Source organism: Symphalangus syndactylus, chromosome 2 (assembly GCF_028878055.3).
Source record: "Symphalangus syndactylus isolate Jambi chromosome 2, NHGRI_mSymSyn1-v2.1_pri, whole genome shotgun sequence".
NCBI classification, from domain to species: Eukaryota; Metazoa; Chordata; class Mammalia; order Primates; family Hylobatidae; genus Symphalangus; species Symphalangus syndactylus.
The window spans coordinates 36827939-36852629 of NC_072424.2; the positions used below are offsets into that span (position 1 = coordinate 36827939).

The window sequence follows — 24691 nt, forward strand, 5'->3', positions numbered from 1 at the left end:
CTTTATAATCCAGCTGAAAAGTGAAGCCACGCCCACGGCCTCTCCCCAAAGGAGGAGTGAGTATCACCTGTTCTGAGCTCCGAAGTTCTTGGGGACACCTTGTGGGAACTGCGTGTGTGGTGGCTTGTCTCCACCACCGTACTGTGAGCTCATAGTGTTCCTAGAGCCCAGCACGAGGCAAGCTCTATAGATGTCTACTGAATGAAGGAATGAACGAATGATTACATTTTAAATGGGATTAGGGGAAAATGATTCAAGGCAGAGGGGTGAGCTGAGCTCCTTGGAATGGTGTCTTTACCGAACCAAGCCTGGGTCAGGCAGATGTAATGAGCCCACCTATTACAAGAATCTCCATAGAAAGTAGGTCAGTTCTTTCCTATCTCTTTAAGAACGAGAGGTCGCGGCTCTGCGCCTGCGCACTGAGAGAGTAAACACCTCTCCTTTTCACCTTCCCCCTTACTCCCTATTGCCCCAACCGGCCGCAGCCTCCTCCCATACTCCCCTCCTTGGGGGCGGGTAATGGTCCGTCCCAGGGTGCCAGGCTTGTTCCGGAGGGTGGCAAGCAGAAATGGTACATTCCACTACCTTCATTACCGTCTGCTTTTCGCGTCTCCTGTTCTATTTCCCCCTACCTAAAGAAGCTTAATAGGCTAGCCCCAAAGAAGGCGGGGGAACCGGGCGGAGGGGACCGGTCTGAGCCGGTCTGCAGCGCAAGCGCAGTGCGGATAAACAGGAAGCGGGCGGTGGAGGCAGCAGCAGAGGAAGAGCTCGGGGCTTCGAGGGGGAACAGCAGAAGAGCTAAGATTATCGGGAGGGCAGCAGAGGCAGAGAACGAGGACAGGACCCTTGGCCGTCTTCTTCCAGGGAACGAGAGGTCACAGCCTCGCTCTCCGCTTAGGCTTCTGGCGCCCCAGCTTAAAGCTGAGGCTGCGGCTGACAAAGGGCTCGCGCCGGTGCCGCCGCCCTTCTCATCCGGGCATTCGGGTCCCTGCGGAGAGGGAGGGGGAAGGGCAGAGGGGGAGGGGAAGGAGCCGGAGGGGCGCACACTTGGAGCTGAAGCCCTCTCCAGGGCTCCGGGCCGGTGGCCCAACGGACGGAGGTCGAGGAGGACCCGCAGAGGTGGCGGCGGCCGGGGGCAGGAGGATGGTGCAGAAGGAGAGTCAAGCGACGTTGGAGGACCGGGAGAGCGAGCTCAGCTCCAACCCTGCCGCCTCTGCGGGGGCATCGCTGGAGCCGCCGGCAGCTCCGGCACCCGGAGAAGACAACCCTGCCGGGGCTGGGGGAGCGGCGGTGGCCGGGGCTGCAGGAGGGGCTCGGCGGTTCCTGTGCGGTGTGGTGGAAGGTGAGCGCCCTCCTTCCCGCCCCGCCTTGGCACTAACACGTTCTGTCCTCGGGAGGAGGGTGGTGGCGGGGATTTTGGAGACTCTAAAAGGCCGGAAAGCCTCTGGGTCTGACATGTGGCCCTCCTAAAGCGAGGGGAGAGACGAGATGTTGGGCGAATCTCCTTGCACGTCCTTAGACGGCGTCGAATTCCCCCCTGGCCACTCACAAGTCTGACCCCACCCGTCTTGGGCTTGGAGCCAGGCCACCTCCTAAGGAGGCGGTGGTTAGGAGCCTGGTGTTCTGTTAGCCTCTGAGTTCTACTTCTTTGTACCTTGGGATCTTACTCCCTAGGGTTGTCTGCGTTCCAGTGAAAAAAATGTGTGTAGTGCTTCTGTCACCACCCTTTGTGGAAAATCGACCCACACTAACGTGCTTGTACTTCTGGAGTGAAGAGAAGCACGGTTGGCCTATAGCATTTCAAGTTCCACTTTGCTTAGATTATTTTTGTTGCTTCCCCCCACCCCCGCAAAAATTCATTTGCAACTTAGAAAATTGCCCTCATTCCCAGCTACTGTACTTTGCTCTCGAGGGATGAAGCTTTGGCTTTAATCACAGATTCTCAAAGTATCTGAGATGCGTAATTTGAATTTAGTGACCGCAGAAGTGGCTTTAAAAATGCCCTTCTCGCCGTTTTTCCCATTTACAGTCGAAAAGAACGATGGACTTTTTGATAGTGAGGGAAAATTACCAGATGCTTGTTTCACAGTTTCTGGATAAGAATGGACACCTTGCAGCTCTGTAGAGGCACGAATCAGTTACATTATTGGTCTTCCCGCAGTTACAGCATATATTTGAGTTTTCTGAAGTATTTTGGCCGACTCAGAGTTTCCTAGATGTCTGTTTTATATCTCTCTGATATGTAATGGCGTGGATAAGGGTAAAAAATATATACACTTAAAAAACCAAAAAGATATGGAAAATGGATTGCTCTCAAGGTTGAGAACATCAGCTTTTCTATCTTTTTCACCATATAAATTAGAGTATTCTTTCGAAAAATGGGTGGTGGTTATGGTACAGACCATAACAGGCTACTTTGCTGCTACAGTAAGGCATGAAAGAGTTCAGCGAAGTTAAAACTGTCTTGCCGAATTTGGGGGACTACAGAATGGAAAACTGCTATATAGTGTTCATCAAGAATGATTGCATTGTGTGACTTATATCGATGTATTTATTGGCTTGAGTGCAGGGAGATTTTAGAAAAAGAATCTGGTTTTTGTTATCAAAGATCTTAGGGTGGGGATGAGAGAGTGCTGGGAAATTTCGGAGCTAGACTGGAATGAGTCTAAGGAAACTTGCCAGTCCATTATACCTTCAGTTATAAAAGGAGAAAACTCATTTGGTTTAAATTGGTTTGTTTAGAATAGTATTAAAAGGCTATTCTTCCTATTTAAAGAACAGAGTTGTCTGCCGTTCTCTCGTTTATTCCTCCTCCCTCCCGTGCCCTTGTATATTTTAGTGACTGAGCACCTGAGCCAGCACTGATTTTTTGTGTGTTTTGGTTTTGTTTTTGTTTTTGTTTTGGGAGACGGAGTCTCGCTCTGTCGCCCAGGCTGGAGTGCAGTGGCGTGATCGCGGCTCACTGCAACCTCCGCCTCCCGGGTTCAAGCAGTTCTCCTCCTTCACCCTCCCAAGTAGCTTAGACTACAGACGCAGGCCCGGCTAATTTTTTGTATTTTAGTAGAAACGGGTTTCACCGTGTTGCCTAGGCTGGTTTCCACCTCCGGAGCTCAGTCAGTCCGCCCGCCTTGGTCTCCCAAAGTGCTAAGATTACAGGCATGAACTACCGCGCCTGGCCTTTTTTTTTTTTTTTTTTCCACTTTTTGATACCTCTTGGTTGGCACCAGCCGTAAAATGAATGAGCATAGAAATACTATAGTTACTGCTAGGATTTTTTTGTTTTCTTTCCATCGCAAAACTTTCTTGGTTTTTAACTCACATTAACAGCATTGCTTCCTCTTTGTGGTGCCAGTCAACCGAAACCATGAACCTGACTCTCAGAAGAGCCAAGGTAGGGTTTCTAAAGATTAAAATGTTTAAGCTAGACATTTGAAAAGTCTTTTTTATATTGGAGCAACTCTGAAAGGATGTTTAATGCCTACTCGTTAAAAAAAAAATGATAATGCTAAGTGCCGTAGGGATGCTAAAGACTTGTGTAGGTCTGCCTGATCAAGAATATTTTATGTTGTCTGGGCGCAGTGGCTCACGCCTGTAATCCCAGCACTTTGGGAGGCCGAGGCGGGCGGATCACGAGGTCAGGAGATCGAGACTAGCCTGGCCAACATGGCGAAACCCTGCCTCTACTAAAAATAGAAAAAATTAGCCGGGCGTGGTGGCGGGCTCCTGTAATCCCAGCTACTCGGGAGGCCGAGACAGGAGGCGTAGTTGCAGGCCGGGAGTTGGAGGCGTAGGTTACATAGAGCCGAGATCGTGCCACTGCACTCCAGCCTGGGCGACAGAGTGAGATTCCGCCTGAGGAAAAAAAAAATATTTTGTCACTTGTGAGAGGCTAACATTAGATTGTCCAGATGAAAGTGCTACAGTTTTATACATTGGTATATAATGAATTTTAATTTGGCCTGTCATTGTCCTTTTTGTGGTGCAGAGTCGTCATTCTGCCTAGAGGTTGGAGCTAAAATACATTGCAGAAATTTCTGTTCTAGACTAGTCTCTTATGTAGACTGTGTGGGTTTATGTAGAACATTTTGTGTTCAGAATGCTTTTATTAACCACCTTCATGGTACTCTTGAGAGGCTGTCCTTATCTCTTACTGATGATTAGACTGAGACAAGTGGAAAGTAAAGGTTAGACAAGATGTAAAGTGTGTGGTTTGAGCTGTGATGAGCACATTAGGGAGTTCCGGATACCAGTTTGATGCTTATTCAACAATTTAGGTCATCGGTCTATAGGTTTGTTTTCTGCAGTGTGCATAACTAGTATTTTGTCCTCTTAGAGGATACTCTGGGGCAGGTCACATTCTTGAGTTTTCTTTGTTTATTCTTTTCCATCTAGGACCAGAAGTAACATTCTCGAATTTTCATTTGTTCAGATCTTTGCTCTGTAATTAAGAGTGCTTGAGAGTTTGTTGTTTGGGCCAGTTAGGCTGTTGAATTTCTTGGGGAATGTGGTTTCAGGCATTTTTTTGGTCCCTTTGATTATGTCATTGTATCGGGACCTTTTTTTGAGAGAGAGAGTTTTGCTCTTCACCCAGGCTGGAATGCAGTGGAGCAGATCTTGGCTCACTGCAACCTCCGCCTCCTGGGTTCAAGCAGTTCTCCTGCCCTAGCCTCCCAAGTAGCTGGAATTCCAGTCCTGGCCAGGAACTTTTTTTTAAAAAAAGGAGCACGATCATAAAATTAAGTCAAAATTCTTTCTTAATCCTATCTCTGATTTTTTTTGACTGCTTTACCTGTTTATCTCCCCTTACCCTTTTGTTGTTGTTGTTGTTGTTGTTGTTGTTTGAGATGGAGTCTTGCTCTGTCGCCCAGGCTGGAGTGCAGTGGCGCAGTCTCGGCTCACTGCGAGTTCATCTCCCAGGTTCAAGTGATTGTTGTTTCTCAGCCTCTCAAATAGCTGGGATTACAGGTATTTGCCACCATACCTGGCTAATTTTTGTATTTTTAGTAGAGACATGGTTTCACCATGTTGGCCAGGCTGGGTCTGGAACTCCTGACCTCAAGTGATCTACCTGCCTCAGCCTCCCAAAGTGCTGGGATTACAGGCGTGGGTCACCTCACCCGGCCTCCCCTCACCCTTTCTGAAGCAGTTTTACTATCATTCTAGGAAGTAATTGTTACTGTTGGCAGCTTGTATTACACTGCTGCCCTTCCCCATTGTAAGATTGAGATCTCTTAAAAAATTGGATTTAAATATATTTGGCCTTTATCAACAGTAAAAAGATGACAGATGTTTGTTTTAAAATAACTATCACCTAAGTAACTAATGTCATGGTAGAAAAAATAAGAAAATTTACCTAAGCAAAAATGGAATAAAAGTCACCTTGTAATGTCACCACCCAAAGATAAAGGAACCTTAGTATTTTATTAAATATCCTTCCGATTTGGTGTATTTTACGCTTTTTACAAAATAGGATTGTATTGTATGTTTTGTAACTTGCTTTTCTCAATAAAGCTTACCACATTTTAAAACTGAATATAATTTCATTCTTACTTTGAATCTAGGATTTTATGGAAGACCTTGGGTTATGGAACAGAGAAAAGAACTCTTTAGAAGGTAAATCTTCATTATATGAAGGAGAGAGGAGAATCTTAAACTCTTAACATTTTCTTTTGTTTGAAGAAATACTAACAGTGAATAGCCTAGGTGCATTTTGGTGGTTTCTCAATTGCAGAAGTTATTTTACCTTGGTCCCTTATTTCTTCACCTAGGCCTTTGGTTTTCAAACTTTTCCTGGGGAGCTGAATAGGTTTTGGGCTTCACCTTACCCAGAGCTGTTGTGTTTTTTAAGAGTGTTTTATATGTTGGCATACATTGTAATACTTAATTTTTTTAAATTCTACTGATTACAAAAAGGTTAAAAGCTACTGTCGTAGAATATTAGCTTTGTATGAGATGGAGATGCTCCAAGAAGAGGGAAATGGAGATTGACAGCCTATAAATGTTGCCTGTTTATACATATGTAATTTTCTTTCTTCTTAAGGCTCCAGAAATGGGAATTAAATACATACTTGTATGCCCCAAAAGATGACTACAAACATAGGATGTTTTGGCGAGAGATGTATTCAGTGGAGGAAGCTGGTAATCTTTTTCTTTTTAATCCATAAATTCAGAATCTGTGAAGAAAACAGTTATATTTTAAATGTAGTTGTACAAGAATTTTATGACATTTTATTTTTATTTTGTAGGTAGTTTCCTTTTCTCCTATCTGGTAACTATTCAGTTAGCTGAGATTGAAAGAGCGCTCTGCGCTAGCAAGTTCATGACCATACGTGTGATATCATGGGCGTGCTAGGCTGACTCCATCTGTTCTGTGGTCATAAATTGTGCTGCTTACTTCTGCCAGTGGACTAAACAGTGGGCCACTGGGCAAAGAAGTGCTGGAGCTGGGCTAGGCCCAGGGCAAGGCAAGTGAGGCACGTACTTTGGGTGCAAATTTTAAGGGACCTCCAAAAAGTAATCAAGATAAATAACATTTCATGCAATATTTTTTAAAAAACCAAAATTAATGCAGAAATTCATGATGGACACAATGCTAAAATTTTAGGTAAAGACAGGATCAGCACTACTGATTGTTCCGTTTGCTTCAGGCTCTAGTGTGGCTTGGCCTTGTCAACAGTTACAGGTCCTTAAACCCTAGTCCAGGAAAGCGGGAAGCCATTAATAGGCTGTCTTTGGGTTTTGTTTTGTTTTGTTTTTTTGAGACAGAGTCTTGCTCTGTCCCCCAGGCTGGAGTGCAGTGGTGCGATCTTGGCTAACTGCAACCTCAGCCTCCCGAGTTCAAGAGATTCTGCTGCCTCAGCCTCTCAAGTAGCTGGGATTACAGGCTTGAGCTCCTGTGCCCGGCCGGCCTGCTATGGGTATACTTACGTTGAGTTGGCTACATAAAATTGATAAAAAGTTAGTAGTATAGCATTGAACTACCAAATTAGAGAGGTGCTTTTGTTTGGGAACTTGTAAATGGTGAAACATTTTTGTACTTGAAATTAAATGGTATACGCGTATAGCTAACAAGATATTTGGTTACAGAGCCCAGCCAAGGCATGGTAGGCTGAAAGTTTTCTTGAATTACAAAGAAGCAATTACAACTTATCCCATCTCCATCTAGTGTTGTGGTTTACTATTCTGTTTAAGTGTGCCTTCAACTTAATTACTTTCTGGTGGTGCTGGTAATGAAACTTAATATGATCAATAATCAAAATAGAGTAAAAATGACTATCTTGAGATACTACTGAAAATTATTCAAAAATATGTCTTATGGTATATAGTAGTAGTATTTAAGTTGATTTAGGAAAATTGTAAATAATTTTAAAAGCTTAAAATCTATAATTAATGTTTTTCCCATAGATAGAAACGGGTCAAGATTGTTAAGGCCATGACTTAACTCTGGTTCTTTTTCTTTTTCTTTTTTTGGAGACAGTGTTTATCACTTTGTTACCCAGGCTGGAGTGCAGTGACTCACTGCAATTTTGATCTCCTGGGCTCAAGCAATCCCCCCGCCTCAGCCCCCCAAGTAGCTGAGACTGCAAGCGCAGGTCACCACGCCTAGCTAATTTTTGTATATTTTGTAGAGAGAGGGGTTTGCCTTGTTGCCTGTGCTGGTCTCAAACTCCTGAACTCAAGCAGTCAACTTGCTGTGACCTCTCAAAGTACTGGGATTACAGGCATGATTCTTTTTGAGATGGAGTCTTGCTGTGTGGTCCATGCTGGAGTGCAGTGGTGCGATCTTGGCTCACTGCAACCTCTGCCTCCAGGGTTCAAGCAATTCTCCTGCCTCAGCCTCCCTAGTAGTTGGGATTACAAGTATGCGCCACCACGCCTGGCTAATTTTTGTATTTTTAGTAGAGATGGGGTTTCACAATGTTGGCCAGGCTGGTCTCAAACTCCTGACCTCACGCAGTCCTCCTGCGTGGCCTCCCAAAATCCTGGGGTTACAGGCATGAGCCATTGGGCCCGGCCTACCCTGATTCTTAAGAAAGCATTTTCTTTCTTTCATATTATAAAGTAGTTATGCTTAGGTTTATTTAGTTAGGAATTCCAGTTGTTCAGAGATGGCAAAAAAAAAAAGCAAGACCCAGTACTGTGGCTCATTCCTGCAATCCCAACACTGTAAGAGGCTAAGGCAGGCAGATCACTTGAGGCCAGGAGTTTGAGACCAGCCTGGGCAATATGGCAAAACCCCATCTCTACTAAACAAAAATTAGCCAGGTATGCTTGTAATCCCAGCTACTCAGGAGGCAGAGGTTGCAGTGAGTCAGGATTGTGCCACTGCACTCCAGCCTTGGGCAACAGAGCAAGACTCTCAAAATAAAAAAGCAGCGGCTGCATTTTATGCCTTTCAAATGCTGCAGGAAATAGAAATGGCTTAAGTTCAGTAAGAGAATTGACAATTAATTCAGTGTTTTTGAGAAATGGTAATGAAAGGGAGGAAAATGTTTATTGATTTTAGCCTGTTTCCCCAAAAGGATAAGAAACTACTTGGAAGTGAAAAAGAAGGGCCTCTTATTTTCTGTTGTTCAGATTTCAAAGGTGTGAAAACTATTCTTTTTCCCTTACTGTGACATTAAATCACTTCAGGCTTGTACCATTTTGTATGGCCTGTTGTTAAGTTGGACATGACAATTTGTAAAATGTGAGGATCTTTTCCTTTCTTGTAAGTTAGAAGAAATAACCTCTTCAGTTAAACCTTCAGTGAAGGTTCTTTTAGTTTTCTGTTCTGCTTTCTAAAAACATGGACTCTGTTCTTTAGAGCAACTTATGACTCTCATCTCTGCTGCACGAGAATATGAGATAGAGTTCATCTATGCGATCTCACCTGGATTGGATATCACTTTTTCTAACCCCAAGGAAGTATCCACATTGAAACGTAAATTGGACCAGGTAACTCCTTTTTATTCATTTTTCCTGACTATGTACTTGAAACTAGAAGTTTACTCAGTTGCTTTTATGATGTTGAAAGGAAATCAAATTCCTATTTCTTTGTTTTCTTTTTTTGTTTGTTTGTTTTGTGTTTTGAGACAGAGTCTTGCTCTGTCGCCAGACTGGAGTGCAGTGGCACAATCTCGGCTCACTGCAACCTCCTCCGCCTCCCGGGTTCAAGTAATTCTCCTGCCTCAGCTTCCCGAGTAGCTGGGATATAGGTGCGTGCCATCATGCCTGGCTAATTTTTGTATTTTTAGTAGAGATGGGGCCTTCACCATGCCAGCCAGGCTGGTCTCAAACTCCTGACCTCATGATCTTCCCAAAGTGCTGGGATTACAGGCGTGAGTTGCCATGCCTGGTCTTTTATTTCTTTGTTTCTGTAAGAATTTTTTTACTTTGAATGCTTTTTTTTTTTTTTTTTTTTTTTTTTTTTGGGAGACAGAGTCTTGCCCTGTTGCCTGGAGTGCAGTGACCCAATCTCTGCTCAGTGCAACCTCCACCTCCCAAGTTCAAGCGATTCTCGTGCCTCAGCCTCCTGAGTAGCTATTACAGGCACACCACCATGCCTGGCTAATTTTTTTATTTTTAGTAGAGAAAGAGTTTTGCCACGTTGGCCAGGCTGGTCTCGAACTCCTAACTTTAGGTGATCCACCCACCTCAGCCTCCCAAAGTGCCGAGATTACAGTCGTGTGCCGCTGCACCCAGCCTTGAATCCTTCTGATGGAGGAATATTTTCCAAATTAAGTAAAAAGAGCTTTATTGGAGGTACTAGTTCTTCTCAAGTTTCAGTTTGCGTTAAGAACTGCCTTAAAAGAATGATTAGAAGTGAAGCTTAAAAGAATGCTGACTACTGGAGTTTATTTCCCAAATGGATAAGGTGGGGACTGGGAATCTAGGTGATTGGTGGTCAAGAACCACATTTTGAGAAATCATATATATCCTAGGCTGCTTGGCTTGAATTTACAACTGAGATTTTAGAAACAGGGTTTTACCTATTAGACAGTAGTTTCTTCAATTATATGGACAAAGAGATATCTGGAAATGGCTAGTTTCTCAAGATGAGAAGACAAACAGACTAGGTGAACCTAATTGATTGTAAAGTCTGCTTTAATGTAAAAGCTGCACATTGTATAAGGCTAATGTAAAAGGCTTCCATTTTCCTTTTTTTTGAAACTGAGTCTTGCTGTGTTGCCCAGGCTGGAGCGCAGTGGCGCAATCTCAGCTCATTGCAACCTCTGCCTCCTGGGTTCAAGCAATTCTCTGGGCTCAGCCTCCTGAGTAACTGGGATTACAGGTGTGTGCTACCACGCCTGGCTAATTTTTTTGTATTTTTAGTAGAGACAGGGTTTCACCATGTTGGCCAGACTGGTCTCGAACTCCTAACCTCATGATTTGCCCGCCTCGGCCTCCCAAAGTGCTGGGATTACAAGCGTGAGCCACTGCGCCCGCCCCCATTTTTCTGTTTTTTTAGTTTGCTGGTTTTTCTATATACATGTCTTATTTCTTTAGGCAAAGATTTATATGGGTGGCATTAAAATGTCTGGTAAAAAATTTAAGGCAGTGGAAATTTTCATGAATGAAGTTGTTTTACTATTTGATAAAACTCTATTCTTTCTGACTCATACCTGGTTAGGTTTATCTGCAAAGGGATCAGTGTGCCTTTTGGGACTAGGACACAGCCTGGCTTTTTCATGTCTTAAGGTTACTTACTCATGTTTCTGTATTTTTCTGACTTTGTTGGGTCTTCTACAATCAGCAGCCCATGAGTTAGGAGGCTAGGCCACTTTGTTGGATCATATTGTTATATAAGTTGAGTATCCCTAATTCAGAAATCTGAAATGCTCCAAAATATGAAACTTTTTGAGCTCCATAAAATTCAAAGGAACTGCTCATTGGAGCATTTCAGATTTTGGATTTTCAGGTTAGGGATGCTGAATATAATACAGATATTCCAAAATCCAGGAAAAAAAAAAATCAAAATCCAAAACATTTTTGGTCCCAAGCATTTCAGATAAGGAATACTCAACCTGTAGTGCATTCAAACCCAAATGAGAAATGGGTCCCAAAACTATTTAACTTAAAATTTTTTAATTGAAAATGTAAAAACAATAATCTGTCTTTGAACATTCTAGTAAGGAAAATATTGGATTTTAAGTATAACTATTAACTCTATAATGTTTGGAATTCTTGATTTTTTTACTCTTGATTCTTTTTTTTTTTCTCCTAGGTTTCTCAGTTTGGGTGCAGATCATTTGCTTTGCTTTTTGATGATATAGACCATAATATGTGTGCAGCAGACAAAGAGGTATTCAGTTCTTTTGCTCATGCCCAGGTCTCCATCACAAATGAAATCTATCAGTACCTAGGAGAGCCAGAAACTTTCCTCTTCTGTCCCACAGGTATTGTATATAATGGCTTTACATTTAACTAGTCGTCTTGGAATATATAACTTATAAAGGACCATAGGCCCCATTCTCTCTCCACTTCCCTCCTCCCTTGGTGTGTAAAAGTAGGAATCTTTTTTTTAGAAGACATTTTTCAAGATCCTAAATTGGAGAAATTTTAGGAACTAATAAATGACAACTGACTAGGCAAAAGATTTTTATGTATTTTTTAGTACTGGAAGTATATGAACATGACATTGTCAGTATTAAAAGAGGGATAGTATTGAAATGGAAACTGGAGAAAAACCAAGTTACATTGCTTTTACCTTAGTCACTTCTCATTTCCTCCTACTTGTCCCCTTTTTTTGCCCATGCAGATCTGTCCCTTTTTGCACTCCTCCCACTTCCATCTGGGCTCTTATTTCAGGTAGTCAGCATAGAAAGCTTAACAGTTTTTCCCCTTTTCCTTTCTTTCTGCCCCTCTGGTTTCTTTCATTGAAAATATTTTAGTCTCTTAGTTGCTTCTCAAAATTCAACTTACAAGAAGTTTTCCCAACACTTCCCTGTTCAGGAAGAATTTTAGACTAAATTATTTAACTTTCTTTGTGTGTACTGTGAGCCGAGAACCTTATTTTAGTTGAGTACTACATTAGTATCCAAAAGTTTTAAGCTTATACTGGGAATTAATTAGCTGCAAGTTACAGTTTAAGTTGCAATTGAGTACTAATAGCCATTGGTATATGCCTTTAAAAAATTTTTTAATTTTATTTTTATTTTTTTTAAATATTTATTTATTTATTTATTTTTTTGAGACGGAGTCTCGCTCTGTGACCCAGGCTGGAGTGCTGGAGTGCAGCGGCGTGATCTCAGCTCACTGCAAGCTCCACCTCCTGGGTTCACGCCGTTCTGCCTCAGCCTCTCTGAGTAGCTGGGATTACAGGCGCCCGCCACCACGCCTGGCTAATTTTTTATATTTTTGGTAGAGATGGGGTTTCACCGTGGTCTCGATCTCCTGACCTCGTGATCCGCCCGCCTCAGCCTCCCAAAGTGCTGGGATTACAAGCGTGAGCCACCGCGCCCAGCCTAATTTTACTTTTAAATTTGTATTATTTATTTAGAGACCGGGTTATAAAACTGGCTAATTTTTATATTTTTGGTAGAGACTGGGTTTCGTCATATTGCCCAGGCTAGTCTCGAACTCTTGGGCTCAAGTGATCCACCCACTTCAGCCTCCCAAAATGCTGGGATCGCAGGTGTGAGCCACTGTGCCCAGCTGCCATTGGCATATTCTTGTATTAGTTCTATTATGATATTATCAATTCATTCTGTTTGGCGTTTAATTGTAACTGAGAAAAGTAGGCAATTCAGAATTCTGTAGAAAATGCTACAGTTCTTGTTTTTTTAGTAAACTTGTATTCTAGTAACTGTAGTATCGTAAGAATTGATCTGTACTACTGTTGGAAGAAAAATATCAGATTTTATGAATTTCTTAAGTGAACTGCCCACTTTAGTTCCTTGTAGGAGGCCTTTCATCATTTGGATGAAAATCATTTAGAATTGGCAGACATTTTTTCCACATTCAAAAACCCATGAGCCTTTTGGGAGGTCGAGGCAGGCGGATTGCCTGAGCTCAGGAGTTTGCGACCAGCCTGGGCAACACGGTGAAACACTGTCTCTACTAAAATACAAAAAAAATTAGCCGGGCGTGGCAGCGTGCGCCTGTAGTCCCAGCTACTTGGGAGGCTGAGGCAGGAGAATTGCTTGAGCCCAGGAGGCGGAGGTTGCAGTGAGTGGAGATCTCGCCACTGCAGTCTAGACTGGGCGTCGAGTGAGACTCCGTCTCAAAGAAAACAAACAAACAAACAAAACCCATGAGCATTTTATTTCTGACTTTTTTACTTTTCTCCCTACATTTAGAATATTGTGGCACTTTTTGTTATCCAAATGTGTCTCAGTCTCCATATTTAAGGACTGTGGGTGAAAAGCTTCTACCTGGAATTGAAGTGCTTTGGACAGGTAAGTCTTAAAAGATTTATACAGTCAAACTTGAATTAACTAGGACTTAGAGAAATTGCTTATTGTTGTTGAGTACTTTTTTTTTTTTTTTTGAGACGGAGTCTCGCTCTGTCACCCAGGATGGAGTCCAGGGGAACAATTTCAGCTCACTGCAAGCTCCACCTCCCGGGTTCACACCATTCTCCTGCCTCAGCCTCCCGAGTAGCAGGGACTACAGGCGCCTGCCACCATGCCTGGCTAGTTTCTTGTATTTTTAGTAGAGACAGGGTTTCACCATGTTAGCCAAGATGGTCTCGATCTCCTGACCTTGTGATCCACCCGCCTCAGCCTCCCAAAGTGCTGGGATTACAGGTGTGAGCCACCGCGCCCAGCCTTTTTTTTTTTTTTTTTTTTTTTTTTTGAGACGGAGCTTTGCTCTTGTTGCCCAGGCTGGAGTGCAATGGCACAATCTCAGCTCACTGCAAACTCCGCCTCCCGGGTTCAAGCGATTCTCCTGACTCAGCCTCCCAAGTAGCTGGGATTACAGGCACACACCACCATGCCCAGCTAATTTTTGCATTTGTAGTAGAGACAGGGTTTCTCCATGTTAGCCAGGCTGGTCTCAAACTCTTGACCTCAGGTGATCTGCCCGCTTCGGCCTCCCAAAGTGCTGGGATTACACATGTGACCCACTGCACCTGGCCCAGAGAACTTGTTAAAATACGCTTTCTTTTACAAAGTTTACATATTCTCTTAATATAAAAAAACGTATATCATGGTTGGGGAGCCTGAGGGGGGACCCTGAGGTGGAAGACCCCAGGAGTTCAAGACCAGCTTAGACAACATAGGGAGACTGTGCAAAAAATAAAAAACTTAGCCAGGTGGGGTGGTGCACTCCTGTAGTCCCAGCTACTTAGGGGGCTGAGGTGGAAGGATCACTTGAGCCCGGGAGGTAGAGGCTGCAGTGAGCTGTGATCATGCCACTGCACTCCAGCCAGAGCAACAGAATGAGACCCTGTCTCAAAAAAAATTCAGTTAATAAATAATAAAGATTTATAGGGAACTGGGCCAAAGGGTATTGATCCCAACCCTAAGCAGCTTTAGGAAACTCTTCTGTTTTCATAAAATAGAAAAAAATAAAGCTCAGTAAAAGACATGTTGTTGTGTTTTCAAAGAAAAATTGTGGCTGGGTGCAGTGGTTCGTGCCTGTAATCCCAGTGCTGTAGGAGGCTTGAGTTGAGGTAGGAGGATCGCTTGAGGCCAGGAGTTTAAGATTAGCCTGGGCAACATAGCAAGCCCTTATCTGTACAAAAAAATTTTAAATTACTGTGAGATGGTGGGGCACACCTGTAGTCCCAGCTACTTGGGAGGCTGAGGTGAGAGGATTGCTTGAGCTCAGGAGCTCAAGGCTGCAGTGAGCTATGATTACTCCATTGCACTTCAGCCTTGGTAACAGAAAAGACCCTGTCTCAGAAAAAGAAAAGTTGTTATAAAATGTACATGCAAGGGGCCGGGCGCAGTGGCTCACGCCTGTAATCCCAGCACTTCGGGAGGCCGAGGCAGGCAGATCACGGGGTGAGGAGATCAAGACCATCGTGGCTAACACGGTGAAACCCCATCTCTACTAAAAAATACAAAAAATTAGCCAGGTGCGGTGGAGGGTGCCTGTAGTCCCAGCTACTCAGGAGGCTGAGGCAGGAGAATGGTGTGAACCCAGGAGGCGGAGCTTGCAGTGAGCCGAGATTGCACCACTGTACTCCAGCCTGGGCGACAGAGCGAGACTCTGTCTCAAAAAAAAAAAAAAAAAAAAAGTACATGTAAGGAAAACACAATAAAAAGTTATATATGCAGTATATTTTAAAGAACCATGATTCTTTTTTTAAATATATTTTTTAATTTAAAATTAAAAAATAGGGTCTCGCTATGTTGCCCAGGCTGGTCTGAACTCCTGGGCTCAAATGATCTGCCCACCTCGGCCTCCCAAAGTGCTGGGATTACAGGTATGAGCCAATGCATCTGGCCAAGAACCATGATTCTTTTAACAAACGGTTGTCGTTATTTCTAGGTCCCAAAGTTGTTTCTAAAGAAATTCCAGTAGAGTCCATTGAAGAGGTTTCTAAGATTATTAAGAGAGCTCCAGTAATCTGGGATAACATTCATGCTAATGATTATGATCAGAAGAGACTGTTTCTGGGCCCGTACAAAGGAAGATCCACAGAACTCATCCCACGGTTAAAAGGAGTCCTCACTAATCCAAATTGTGAATTTGAAGCCAACTACGTTGCTATCCACACCCTTGCCACCTGGTACAAATCAAACATGAATGGAGTGAGAAAAGATGTAGTGATGAGTAAGTAGCCTGTACTTGATCCTTCACCTTGGGAGGGAGAGCTGGGGTTAACTAGAGCTAGTGGAAAGTATGCATTCCTTTGTCATCACAACTTAAATAGTTTTATTTATTTTTTAAAAAACGTATTTTGTTTTACTAAGAAGGAAACAAAACCAAGTGGTTTTATTACGGTATGCTGTTTCATTCTGTTGGTGAAGATGTGTATGATAGAAGAAAGGTTGAATGTCTTTGGACAAGTCACTTAACCTCTTCCCTTAGTTTTTTTGTTTTGTTTTGTTTTGTTTTTTTAAGTATGATTCAGAAGCGGCGTGGTGGCTCGCTTATAATCCCAGGAACTGCACTCCAGCCTGGACAAACAGATGACAACCCTATCAAATAAATAAAAATAAAATATGATTAAGTCTTTGAAGTCTGAGTACTAGAGGAGACAGTCTTTAAGTGTTTTCATTATCTCTAGAATCATTTGGATAAAATGTATTTTCAGGCAATTTTATTGAAAAGAATATTTTAGATGACTAGATACTCTTAATCTGAGTCATTTAGATCATTTAGATTCAGCTTACATTTGTCTTTTATGGAACATACTCTTTTTTTTTTTTTTTTTTTTTTTTTGGACATGGAGTTTTGCTCCATCGCCCAGGCTGGAGTACAGTGGCGCAATCTCAGCTCACTGCAACCTCTGCTTCCCAGGTTCAAGCGATTCTCCAGCCTCAGCCTCCCAAGTAGCTGGGATTGCAGGCACACCCGGCTTTTTTTTTTTTTTTTTTAAGTAGAGACTGGGTTTCACCATGTTGGCCAGACTGGTCTCGAACTCCTGACCTTAGGTGATCCACCCGCCTCGGCCTCCCAGAGTGCTGGGATTACAGGCATGAGCCACCCTGCCTGGCCAAATGGAATATAGTCTTATTTTAGACATTGGCTTACTAATTTTTAATTTATGAAAAATCTCTAATTAATAGAGTTCTAAGTAAGGTGCTTGATAATTGTTTATTTACATTTAAATAATCTATCATGTGGCAGATGCATGTTCATGGGCACTGAGATGGCAAGAATAAAGTAGTTTTTTTTTTTGTTTTTTTCTTTTTGAGATGGAGTCTTGCTCTTGTTGCCCAGGCTGGAGTGCAGTGGCACGATCTCAGCTCACTGCAACCTCCGCCTCCCAGGTTCAAGTGATTCTCCTGCCTCAGCCTCCTGAGTAGCTGGGATTACAAGCATGGGCCACCATGCCTGGCTAATTTTGTATTTTTAGTAGAGACAGGGTTTCTCCATGTTGGTGAGGCTGGTCTTGAACTCCTGACCTCAGGTGATCCGCCCGCCTGGGCCTCCCGAAGTGCTGGGATTATAGGCGTGAGCCACCGCGCCCAGCCATTCCTACTTTTGAGAAACAGTCTAGTGTTGGGTAAGGCTTATAGGCAATTGTACTATAGTGTGATAAGTGTTGTAATAGTTTAATTTATAAAGTGCTATGTGAACACGGGAGAGAGTGATTATTTTTGCTGAGATTTCACAGACTTTTAAGCTGGATCAAAGTATGAGGAGAGTTTGCTGGGCGTTAAAGGTTTGTGGGCTGGAGGTGAAAAACACTGAACACTGAAACATTTTTTTTTTCTTTGAGAGAGAGTCTCACTCTGTTGCCCAGGCTGGAGTGCAGTGGCGCGATCTTGGCTCATTGCAACCTCTGCCTCCCTGGTTCAAGCGATTCTCCGGCCTCAGCCTCCTGAGTAGCTGAGATTACTGGCGCACACCACCCCGTCCGGCTGATTTTTACACTTTTAGTAGAGACAGGGTTTCACCACGTTGGTCAGGCTGGTCTCGAACTCTTGACCTGGTGATCTGCCTGCCTCTGCCTCCTAGGGTTCTGGGATTACAGGCGTGAGCCACTGTGCCCAGCCTGAACACTGAACTTTTGAAGTTCCCTGAATTTTGGCCCATTTTGGCTACTGAAGTGTCATGATAGTATGTAGTAATATTAATAGTTGTGGTCTATTTCTCAGTTCCATACCTCTGCTTTGAATTGTTTATTGAATTAATGTCTCCCTTTTGTTTGGCTCAGTCATTGTCATCCTCCTCCCCTCAGTAACAAAAATTGGGAATATAATTTAAATGCTGTCAGTGTACATGGCACTTAACTCCTACATCTTTTAAGGCAGAGCATGGAACATATTAAGGGTGGCAGACACTATCCAAACCTGGGACATATGTAGGAAATATTAAGGAAAGCTAAGAATAGAGAGTTTTTAAGTACAGAACCAAAGAATTCAGACTTAATTTTCTCTACCACTGTCCTGGCTCAGAGCTTTGTTGCCTTATGTGTGCTAATTTGTGGGTCTCTGTTGATTGTCTCTCTCTTTTTTTTTTTTTTTTTTTTGAGACGGGGTCTTGCTCTTATTGCCCAGGCTGGAGTGCAATGGCCCGATCTCAGCTCACTGCAACCTCTGACGCCTGGGTTCAAGCAGTTCTCCTGCCTCAGCCTCCCGAGTAGCTGGGATTACAGGTGCCTGCCACCACGTCTGGCTAATTTTTTGTATTTTTAGTAGAGATGGGGTTTTACCATGTTGGCCAGGCTAGTCTCAAACTGCAGACCTCAGGTGATTTGCCCACCTCAGCCTCCCAAAGTGCTGAGATTACAGGCATGAGCCACCGTGCCTGGCCTCTTCTTTTTCCCTCAGTGCCTTTATTAATGAAGTTACGGTCGGGTGTAGTGGCTCACGCTTGTAATCCCAGCACTTTGGGAGGCCCAGGTGGGCAGATCACAAGGTCGAGTTCGAGACCAGTCTGGCCAACATGGTGAAACCCCATCTTTACGAATAATAGAAAAATTAGCCAGGTATGGTGGCATGCACCTGTAGTCCCAGCTACTCGGGAATCTAAGGTGGGAGAATCGCTTGAACCTGTGAGGTGGAGGTTGTAGTGAGCCAAGATCCTGCCACTGCACTCCAGCCTGGGTGACACGGTGAGACTCCATCTCAAAAAAAAAAAAAAAAAAAAAAAAAGCTGGGTGCGGTGGCTCACGCCTGTAATCTCAGCATTTTGGGAGGCTGAAGCGGGAGGATGACGAGGTCAGGAGATGGAGAACATCCTGGCTAACACGGTGAAACCCCGTCTCTTCTAAAAATACAAAAAATTAGCCGGGCGTAGTAGCGGATGCCTGTAGTCCCACCTACTCAGGAGGCTGAGGCAGGAGAATGGCGTGAACCCGGGAGGCGGAGCTTGCAGTGAGCCGAGATTGCGCTACTGCACTCCAGCCTGGGCGACAGAGCAAGACTTCGTCTCAAAAAAAAAAAAAAAAGAAGTTACAAGGCCCTGAAGGCTATGCAATGTTTTCTTCATATGAAAAGCATGGTACTTTTGACCTTGACTTCCCAATAATTAGTACTCAGTGGAAATTTCAGATTGACTCTTCCACTGATACTAAAATTTATATTTCTTATTTCAATTGAGATTTTACATTTAGCATTGCATTTAGGTTACTACCCTATATGAAATGGTTCGGTGAAGGATCTTGCTTTTATTTGCATTTTTATGTTTAAGGTTTGTTCTCATTCTAGTTCTTTGTTTCTGTGGTTATACTGTGACAACTAGTTGCATTTATTCTTCTCACTTGTCAGAAGGCTTTTGTCATCAAAACTATTTTTGTGCTCTTTTTTTATTTTTTGCAGCTGACAGTGAAGATAGTACTGTATCCATCCAGATAAAATTAGAAAATGAAGGCAGTGATGAAGATATTGAAACTGATGTACTCTATAGTCCACAGATGGCTCTAAAGCTAGCATTAACAGAATGGTTGCAAGAGTTTGGTGTGCCTCATCAATACAGCAGTGAGTTTGGCCATTCTTTGTTAAGGGGGTTAGATCACATAGTTGAGTCACAAAGTAAAGAACACTCTCCCGGGCACAGTGGCTCACACCTGTAATCTCAGCACTTTGGGAGGCTGAGGCAGGCGGATCGCCTGAGGTCAGGAGTTCGAGACCAGCCTGGCCAACATAGTGAAACATTGTCCTTACTAAAAATACAAAGATTAGCCGGGCATGGTGGCATGCGCCTGTCATCCCACCTACTTGTTGGGAGGCTGAGGCAGGACAGTCGCCTCAACCTGGGAGGCGGAGGTTGCAGTGAGCGAAGATCGCGCTACTGTACTCCAGCCTGGGTGACAGAGCGAGACTCTGTCTCAAAAAAAAGAACACTGTCATGTGCCTTACCTTATGCCCACTAAGCAAAGTGAAATTAAATGAAATTGGGGGATCTAGAGAATAAGGATTTTTAAATCTTACTTTTGGTCTTAAATATTAGCTTTTTTTTTGATGGAATGCTAATTTCTCTTAACATATTTTTTGAAGTAATTAAAGGGTTTTTAGATAGAAATTTTCAAAAGAAAATGTAATAGTAGATGTTGGCATGTTTATTACCTCCCAACCCTCTTCCATTCCTGCATCCCTAGTAGTACAGAGAAATCTCATTTTTCTTAGAGGTCAAATTAATTTGGATCTAAAATTGAGGTTCCACTTAACAAATATGATAAAGCATCTTTCTGAATCTAATGTGTTCTGTCTCTAATTCTGATTATCTCTATGACCATTTTATTTATACATTTATTTATTTTTGTAGGTAGGCAAGTTGCACACAGTGGAGCTAAAGCAAGTGTAGTTGATGGGACTCCTTTAGTTGCAGCACCCTCTTTAAATGCCACAACCGTAGTAACAACAGTTTATCAGGAGCCCATTATGAGCCAGGGAGCAGCCTTGAGTGGTGAGCCTACTACTCTGACCAAGGAAGAAGAAAAGAAACAGCCTGATGAAGAACCCATGGACATGGTAGTGGAAAAACAAGAAGAAACGGACCACAAGAATGACAATCAAATACTGAGTGAAATTGTTGAAGCAAAAATGGCAGAGGAATTGAAACCAATGGACACTGATAAAGAGAGCATAGCTGAATCAAAATCCCCAGAGATGTCCATGCAAGAAGATTGTATTAGTGACATTGCCCCCATGCAAACTGATGAACAGACAAACAAGGAGCAGTTTGTGCCAGGTCCAAATGAAAAACCTTTGTACACTGCGGAACCAGTGACCCTGGAGGATTTGCAGTTACTTGCTGATCTATTCTACCTTCCTTATGAGCATGGACCCAAAGGAGCACAGATGTTACGGGAATTTCAATGGCTTCGAGCAAATAGTAGTGTTGTCAGTGTCAATTGCAAAGGAAAAGACTCTGAAAAAGTGAGTATGTTTAATGTACCTGCTGCTGAAGCCTGGGTGGTTCCTCATACTGGTAATGTGGAGAAGGTTCTTAAATGAGTACACTGTAACTGACAGAAAATTGACCATGTTTTAGAATATGTTCTTTAGGCCGGGTATGATGGCGCATGCCTGTAATCCCAGAACTTTGGGAGGCAGAGGCGGGCAGATCACCTGAGGTCAGGAGTTTGAGATCAGCCTGGCCAACATGGTGAAACCCCATCTCTACTAAAAATACAAAAATTAGCTGGGCGTGGTGGCAGGCACCTGTAATCCCAGCTACTCAGGAGGCTGAGGCAAGAGAATCGCTTGAACCTGGGAGGCGGAGTTTGCAGTGAGCTGAGATCGTGCCATTGTACTCCAGCCTGGGTGACGAGAGGGAAACTGTCTCACAACAACAACAACAACAACAACAAAAAGTATGTTCTTTACAGTGGATGTGGACTCTGCTAAATCTGGTACCTTCAGTTTCATGGTTTTCCCTTCTAGTTAAGAATGAGGAAAGGTCAGTGTTATTTTAGGAATATTTGTCAGTTTGGGGAGACACAAAATGATAACTTTTAATGGTTAAGATAAATTGCCAGTACCTGACAACATAAGCAGCTTAATGTGTAACTGTGTCTCAGATTATTTTGTTAAGCTTGCAATTTTTTGAGTCTTTTTATTGATCTTCAATAGATTGAAGAATGGCGGTCACGAGCAGCCAAGTTTGAAGAGATGTGTGGACTAGTGATGGGAATGTTCACTCGGCTCTCCAATTGTGCCAACAGGACAATCCTTTATGACATGTACTCCTATGTTTGGGATATCAAGAGTATAATGTCTATGGTGAAGTCTTTTGTACAGTGGTTAGGTAGGTGCACCAGGAATAATCTCCTCAAATATATTGTCCCTTTAAAAAAATTATCCCACAGGGAGAAAAACATTGAGGGAATTGGCACGTTTCCAAGTCTTTTCAATTCGTTGCCTAGGTTTCTTTCAGAAGTAGGCATTATTGAAGACTTGAGATGCAAGTCTTAGTAAATAGATCAAGCACATTAATTTTTCTCCCTTGGGCTAATTCAGCATAAGTATCTTAAAAATATGTTAGAAAGTACTGACTTTAACTTGCTCTGACTGAATGCTTTCTGGATGGAACCCTGTATACCACTTTTATCTGATTTGGAGATGAGACACTATGAAATGTGACTCCATAAGCTTTCTGCTGCTTGCTGTGTCTTGATAACATTAATGCTATGTTTAACAGAACAATTGCTGAAATGACCTAAGGGGCCTGGCAAGAGGAAACCATCCTCCCAGCCCTGTGCGCATGCGAGCTTTAGTGTAAGGCTATTCTGGTGCTATTCAGTATTATTTCACGTGGCTTTTTCTTTATCCTTCTACCAAGTATTGGTTTTTACCAGGGGATAGAAATTGTAGTCCCCTAAACATCTCTGCTACATTAAATGGACTTTTGTGTGTCTCCTTTGAACACTGATTTTTTTTTTTTTTTTAATTGTCAAACTTGGTAAAAAGCACCAGCATGGCCAAGTTTCTCTAGGGACTTCATTTCATTTTCAGGTTTTCAATCCAGCTATAAGGAATATGTAATGGACTTACATACAGCACACAGCAGGCAGCAAGGCTGACTGACATGTCATAGTTTTCATAGTAGTCACAAATACTATGATGGGTTTCATGGTCTTGGTTGTGAAATAGATATCTGAAACACCGTGAGCTTAGAATAGAAAGTAGTAGTGAGATTTTCCACTTTCTGTCTGTATACCTTTGAGCTCTTAAATATTAAAAAAAAAAAAAAAAAAAGTTTCCCTGTGATACAACTAATTAGCTGCTAAAAGTAAAGTCTCTGTTAATTTGAAAATATATAACTTTTTTTGTATTGCTGTATATAACAGGTAGAAGAGAATATTTTGACCTCATGTTAAAAGGCTCTGTATAGCTTCGGGCGCGGTTGCTCACCCCTGTAATCCCAGCGCTCTTGGTGGCTGAGGTGGGTGGATCACTTGAGGTCAGGAGTTCGAGACCAGCCTGGCCAACATGGTGAAACCCTGTCTCTACTAAAAAAATACAAAAATTAGCTAGGCGTGGTGGCGCATGCCTGTAATCCCAGCTACTTGAGAGGCTGAGGCAGGAGAATTGCTTGAACTCAGGAGGCAGAGATTGCAGTGAGCTGAGATCACACCACTGCACTCCAGCCTGGGCGACAGAGGGAGACTCTATCTCAAAAAATAAATAAATAAATAAATAAAGGAAATATTGGCCGCACGCAGTGGCTCAAACCTGTAGTCCCAGCACTTAGGGAGGCCGAGGCGGGCAGACCACGAGGTCAGGAGTTTGAGACCAGCCTGGCCAATATGGTGAAACCCCATCTCTACTAAAAATACAAAAATTAGCTGGGCGTGGTGGCACGTGCCTGTAGTCCCAGCTGTTCGGTAGGCTGAGGCAGAAGAATCACTTTAACCCAGGAGATGGAGGTTGCAGTGAGCCGAGATCGTGTCACTGCACTCCAGCCTGGGTGACAGAGCGAGACTTCATCTTGTGGGGCGGTGGGGGGAGGCTCTGTATAGCTTCTGTACATGGGAGACATCTACCCTTAGGCTCCAGAGACCTCACTATTGGTTGCTAGATGACAACATTTGCCTTCCAGGTTTCTGCTCAGGTTCTTAGAATTAATTCTTACAGAGCTTTAAACAAGTTTCTAAGGCCCTTAGGAATTTTGAACCTGAAATCTGGATTATTGAGCTTGAAATGTATTACAGAAAACATTTGATATTCAGTTTTTAATATAAGAATTATTAAAAGTTAAATTCTTGATTATACACAGTATTGTTTCTTTCTCTTCTCAGAGTTTATCTCTGCACTAAGCATTTATGGTGGTAGCTTTCTAAAATTATATACATACCTCTTACACAATCCCAAGCTCTTATAGCAAGCTTGTCCAACCTGTGGCTCAACACAAGTTTGTAAACTTTCTTAAAACATTGTGAGTTTATTTTTTATTTTTTTTAAGCTCATCAGCTATCATTAGTGTATTTTATGTGTGGCCCAAGACAGTTCTTCCAATGTGGCCCAGGGAAGCCAAAAGATTGGACACCCCTTATAACATTTTAGAAGTTTTAAATAATTATCTTCGTATCCACGTAGCTTTACAAAAGCTCACGACAGGGAGAGTATTTTCTTGGTTCTGTAGTAATTTCAGGAGTTTACTGACTGGAACCCTTCCTTTTCCTCCTCTCTCCAGTCCAGCTGGCATTCAGTCCTTTAAACAATGTGGCTATGCAGTACTTTTGATTACTAATGACTTCTATTATCTTCTTCCCCATTGTGTACAGATGGGAGAATCCTCAGCACAAGTGTCTACTACTATTGGATGGACAGCGGCAGATGTTCACAGCGCGTCATGATTAATTAGTTTAAATTGCAAGGTTCTATCTGTGAGGTAGCTCAGGTAGATGTAAGGGCGGTAGACATGAACTGAAGTCACGTTTGCGCAGCGACTGAGGCATTAACCATGTTTTCATTTACACAGCTCTTCGTACATGCAGCTTTTTATTGTAATAGTTGGAAGTGCTAGTTATGTTGTAGTCTCAAAGTAGGGGGTAGGGGAAATTGGCTGATCTTAAAGTTTGAGAGGTACAGTTTTTTTCCTGCAGTGTAAATTACACTGAGTTACGGAATGGGACAGGTTCTCTTATAGTCTAAATTTTGACCGTTTCATATTTATTTTACAAATACTACATTTTATG

At 42.8% G+C, this 24691-nt stretch overlaps 1 protein-coding gene across 6 annotated transcripts in view; it reads left to right on the top strand.

Moving 5' to 3' along the window:
• The first annotated feature begins 526 nt into the window (after positions 1–526).
• Positions 527–24691, top strand: part of OGA (O-GlcNAcase) — a 35784-nt gene continuing 11619 nt past the window's right edge. For 2 of the 6 annotated variants that reach the window (XM_063627373.1, XM_063627382.1), the window contains exons 1-11: positions 527–571; positions 1070–1342; positions 5562–5613; positions 6041–6138; positions 8807–8937; positions 11207–11378; positions 13281–13379; positions 15424–15708; positions 19368–19526; positions 20314–20927; positions 21624–21798. In XM_063627373.1, coding sequence (XP_063483443.1) covers positions 1144–1342; positions 5562–5613; positions 6041–6138; positions 8807–8937; positions 11207–11378; positions 13281–13379; positions 15424–15708; positions 19368–19526; positions 20314–20927; positions 21624–21798 — 1984 coding nt within the window. In that variant the 5' untranslated portion in view covers positions 527–571; positions 1070–1143. Of the gene's footprint in view, positions 572–632; positions 1343–5561; positions 5614–6040; positions 6139–8806; positions 8938–11206; positions 11379–13280; positions 13380–15423; positions 15709–19367; positions 19527–20313; positions 20928–21623; positions 21799–24691 lie in introns of those variants that run through there. The other 4 variants (XM_055251330.2, XM_063627404.1, XM_055251310.2 and 1 more) reach the window with 4 other exon arrangements.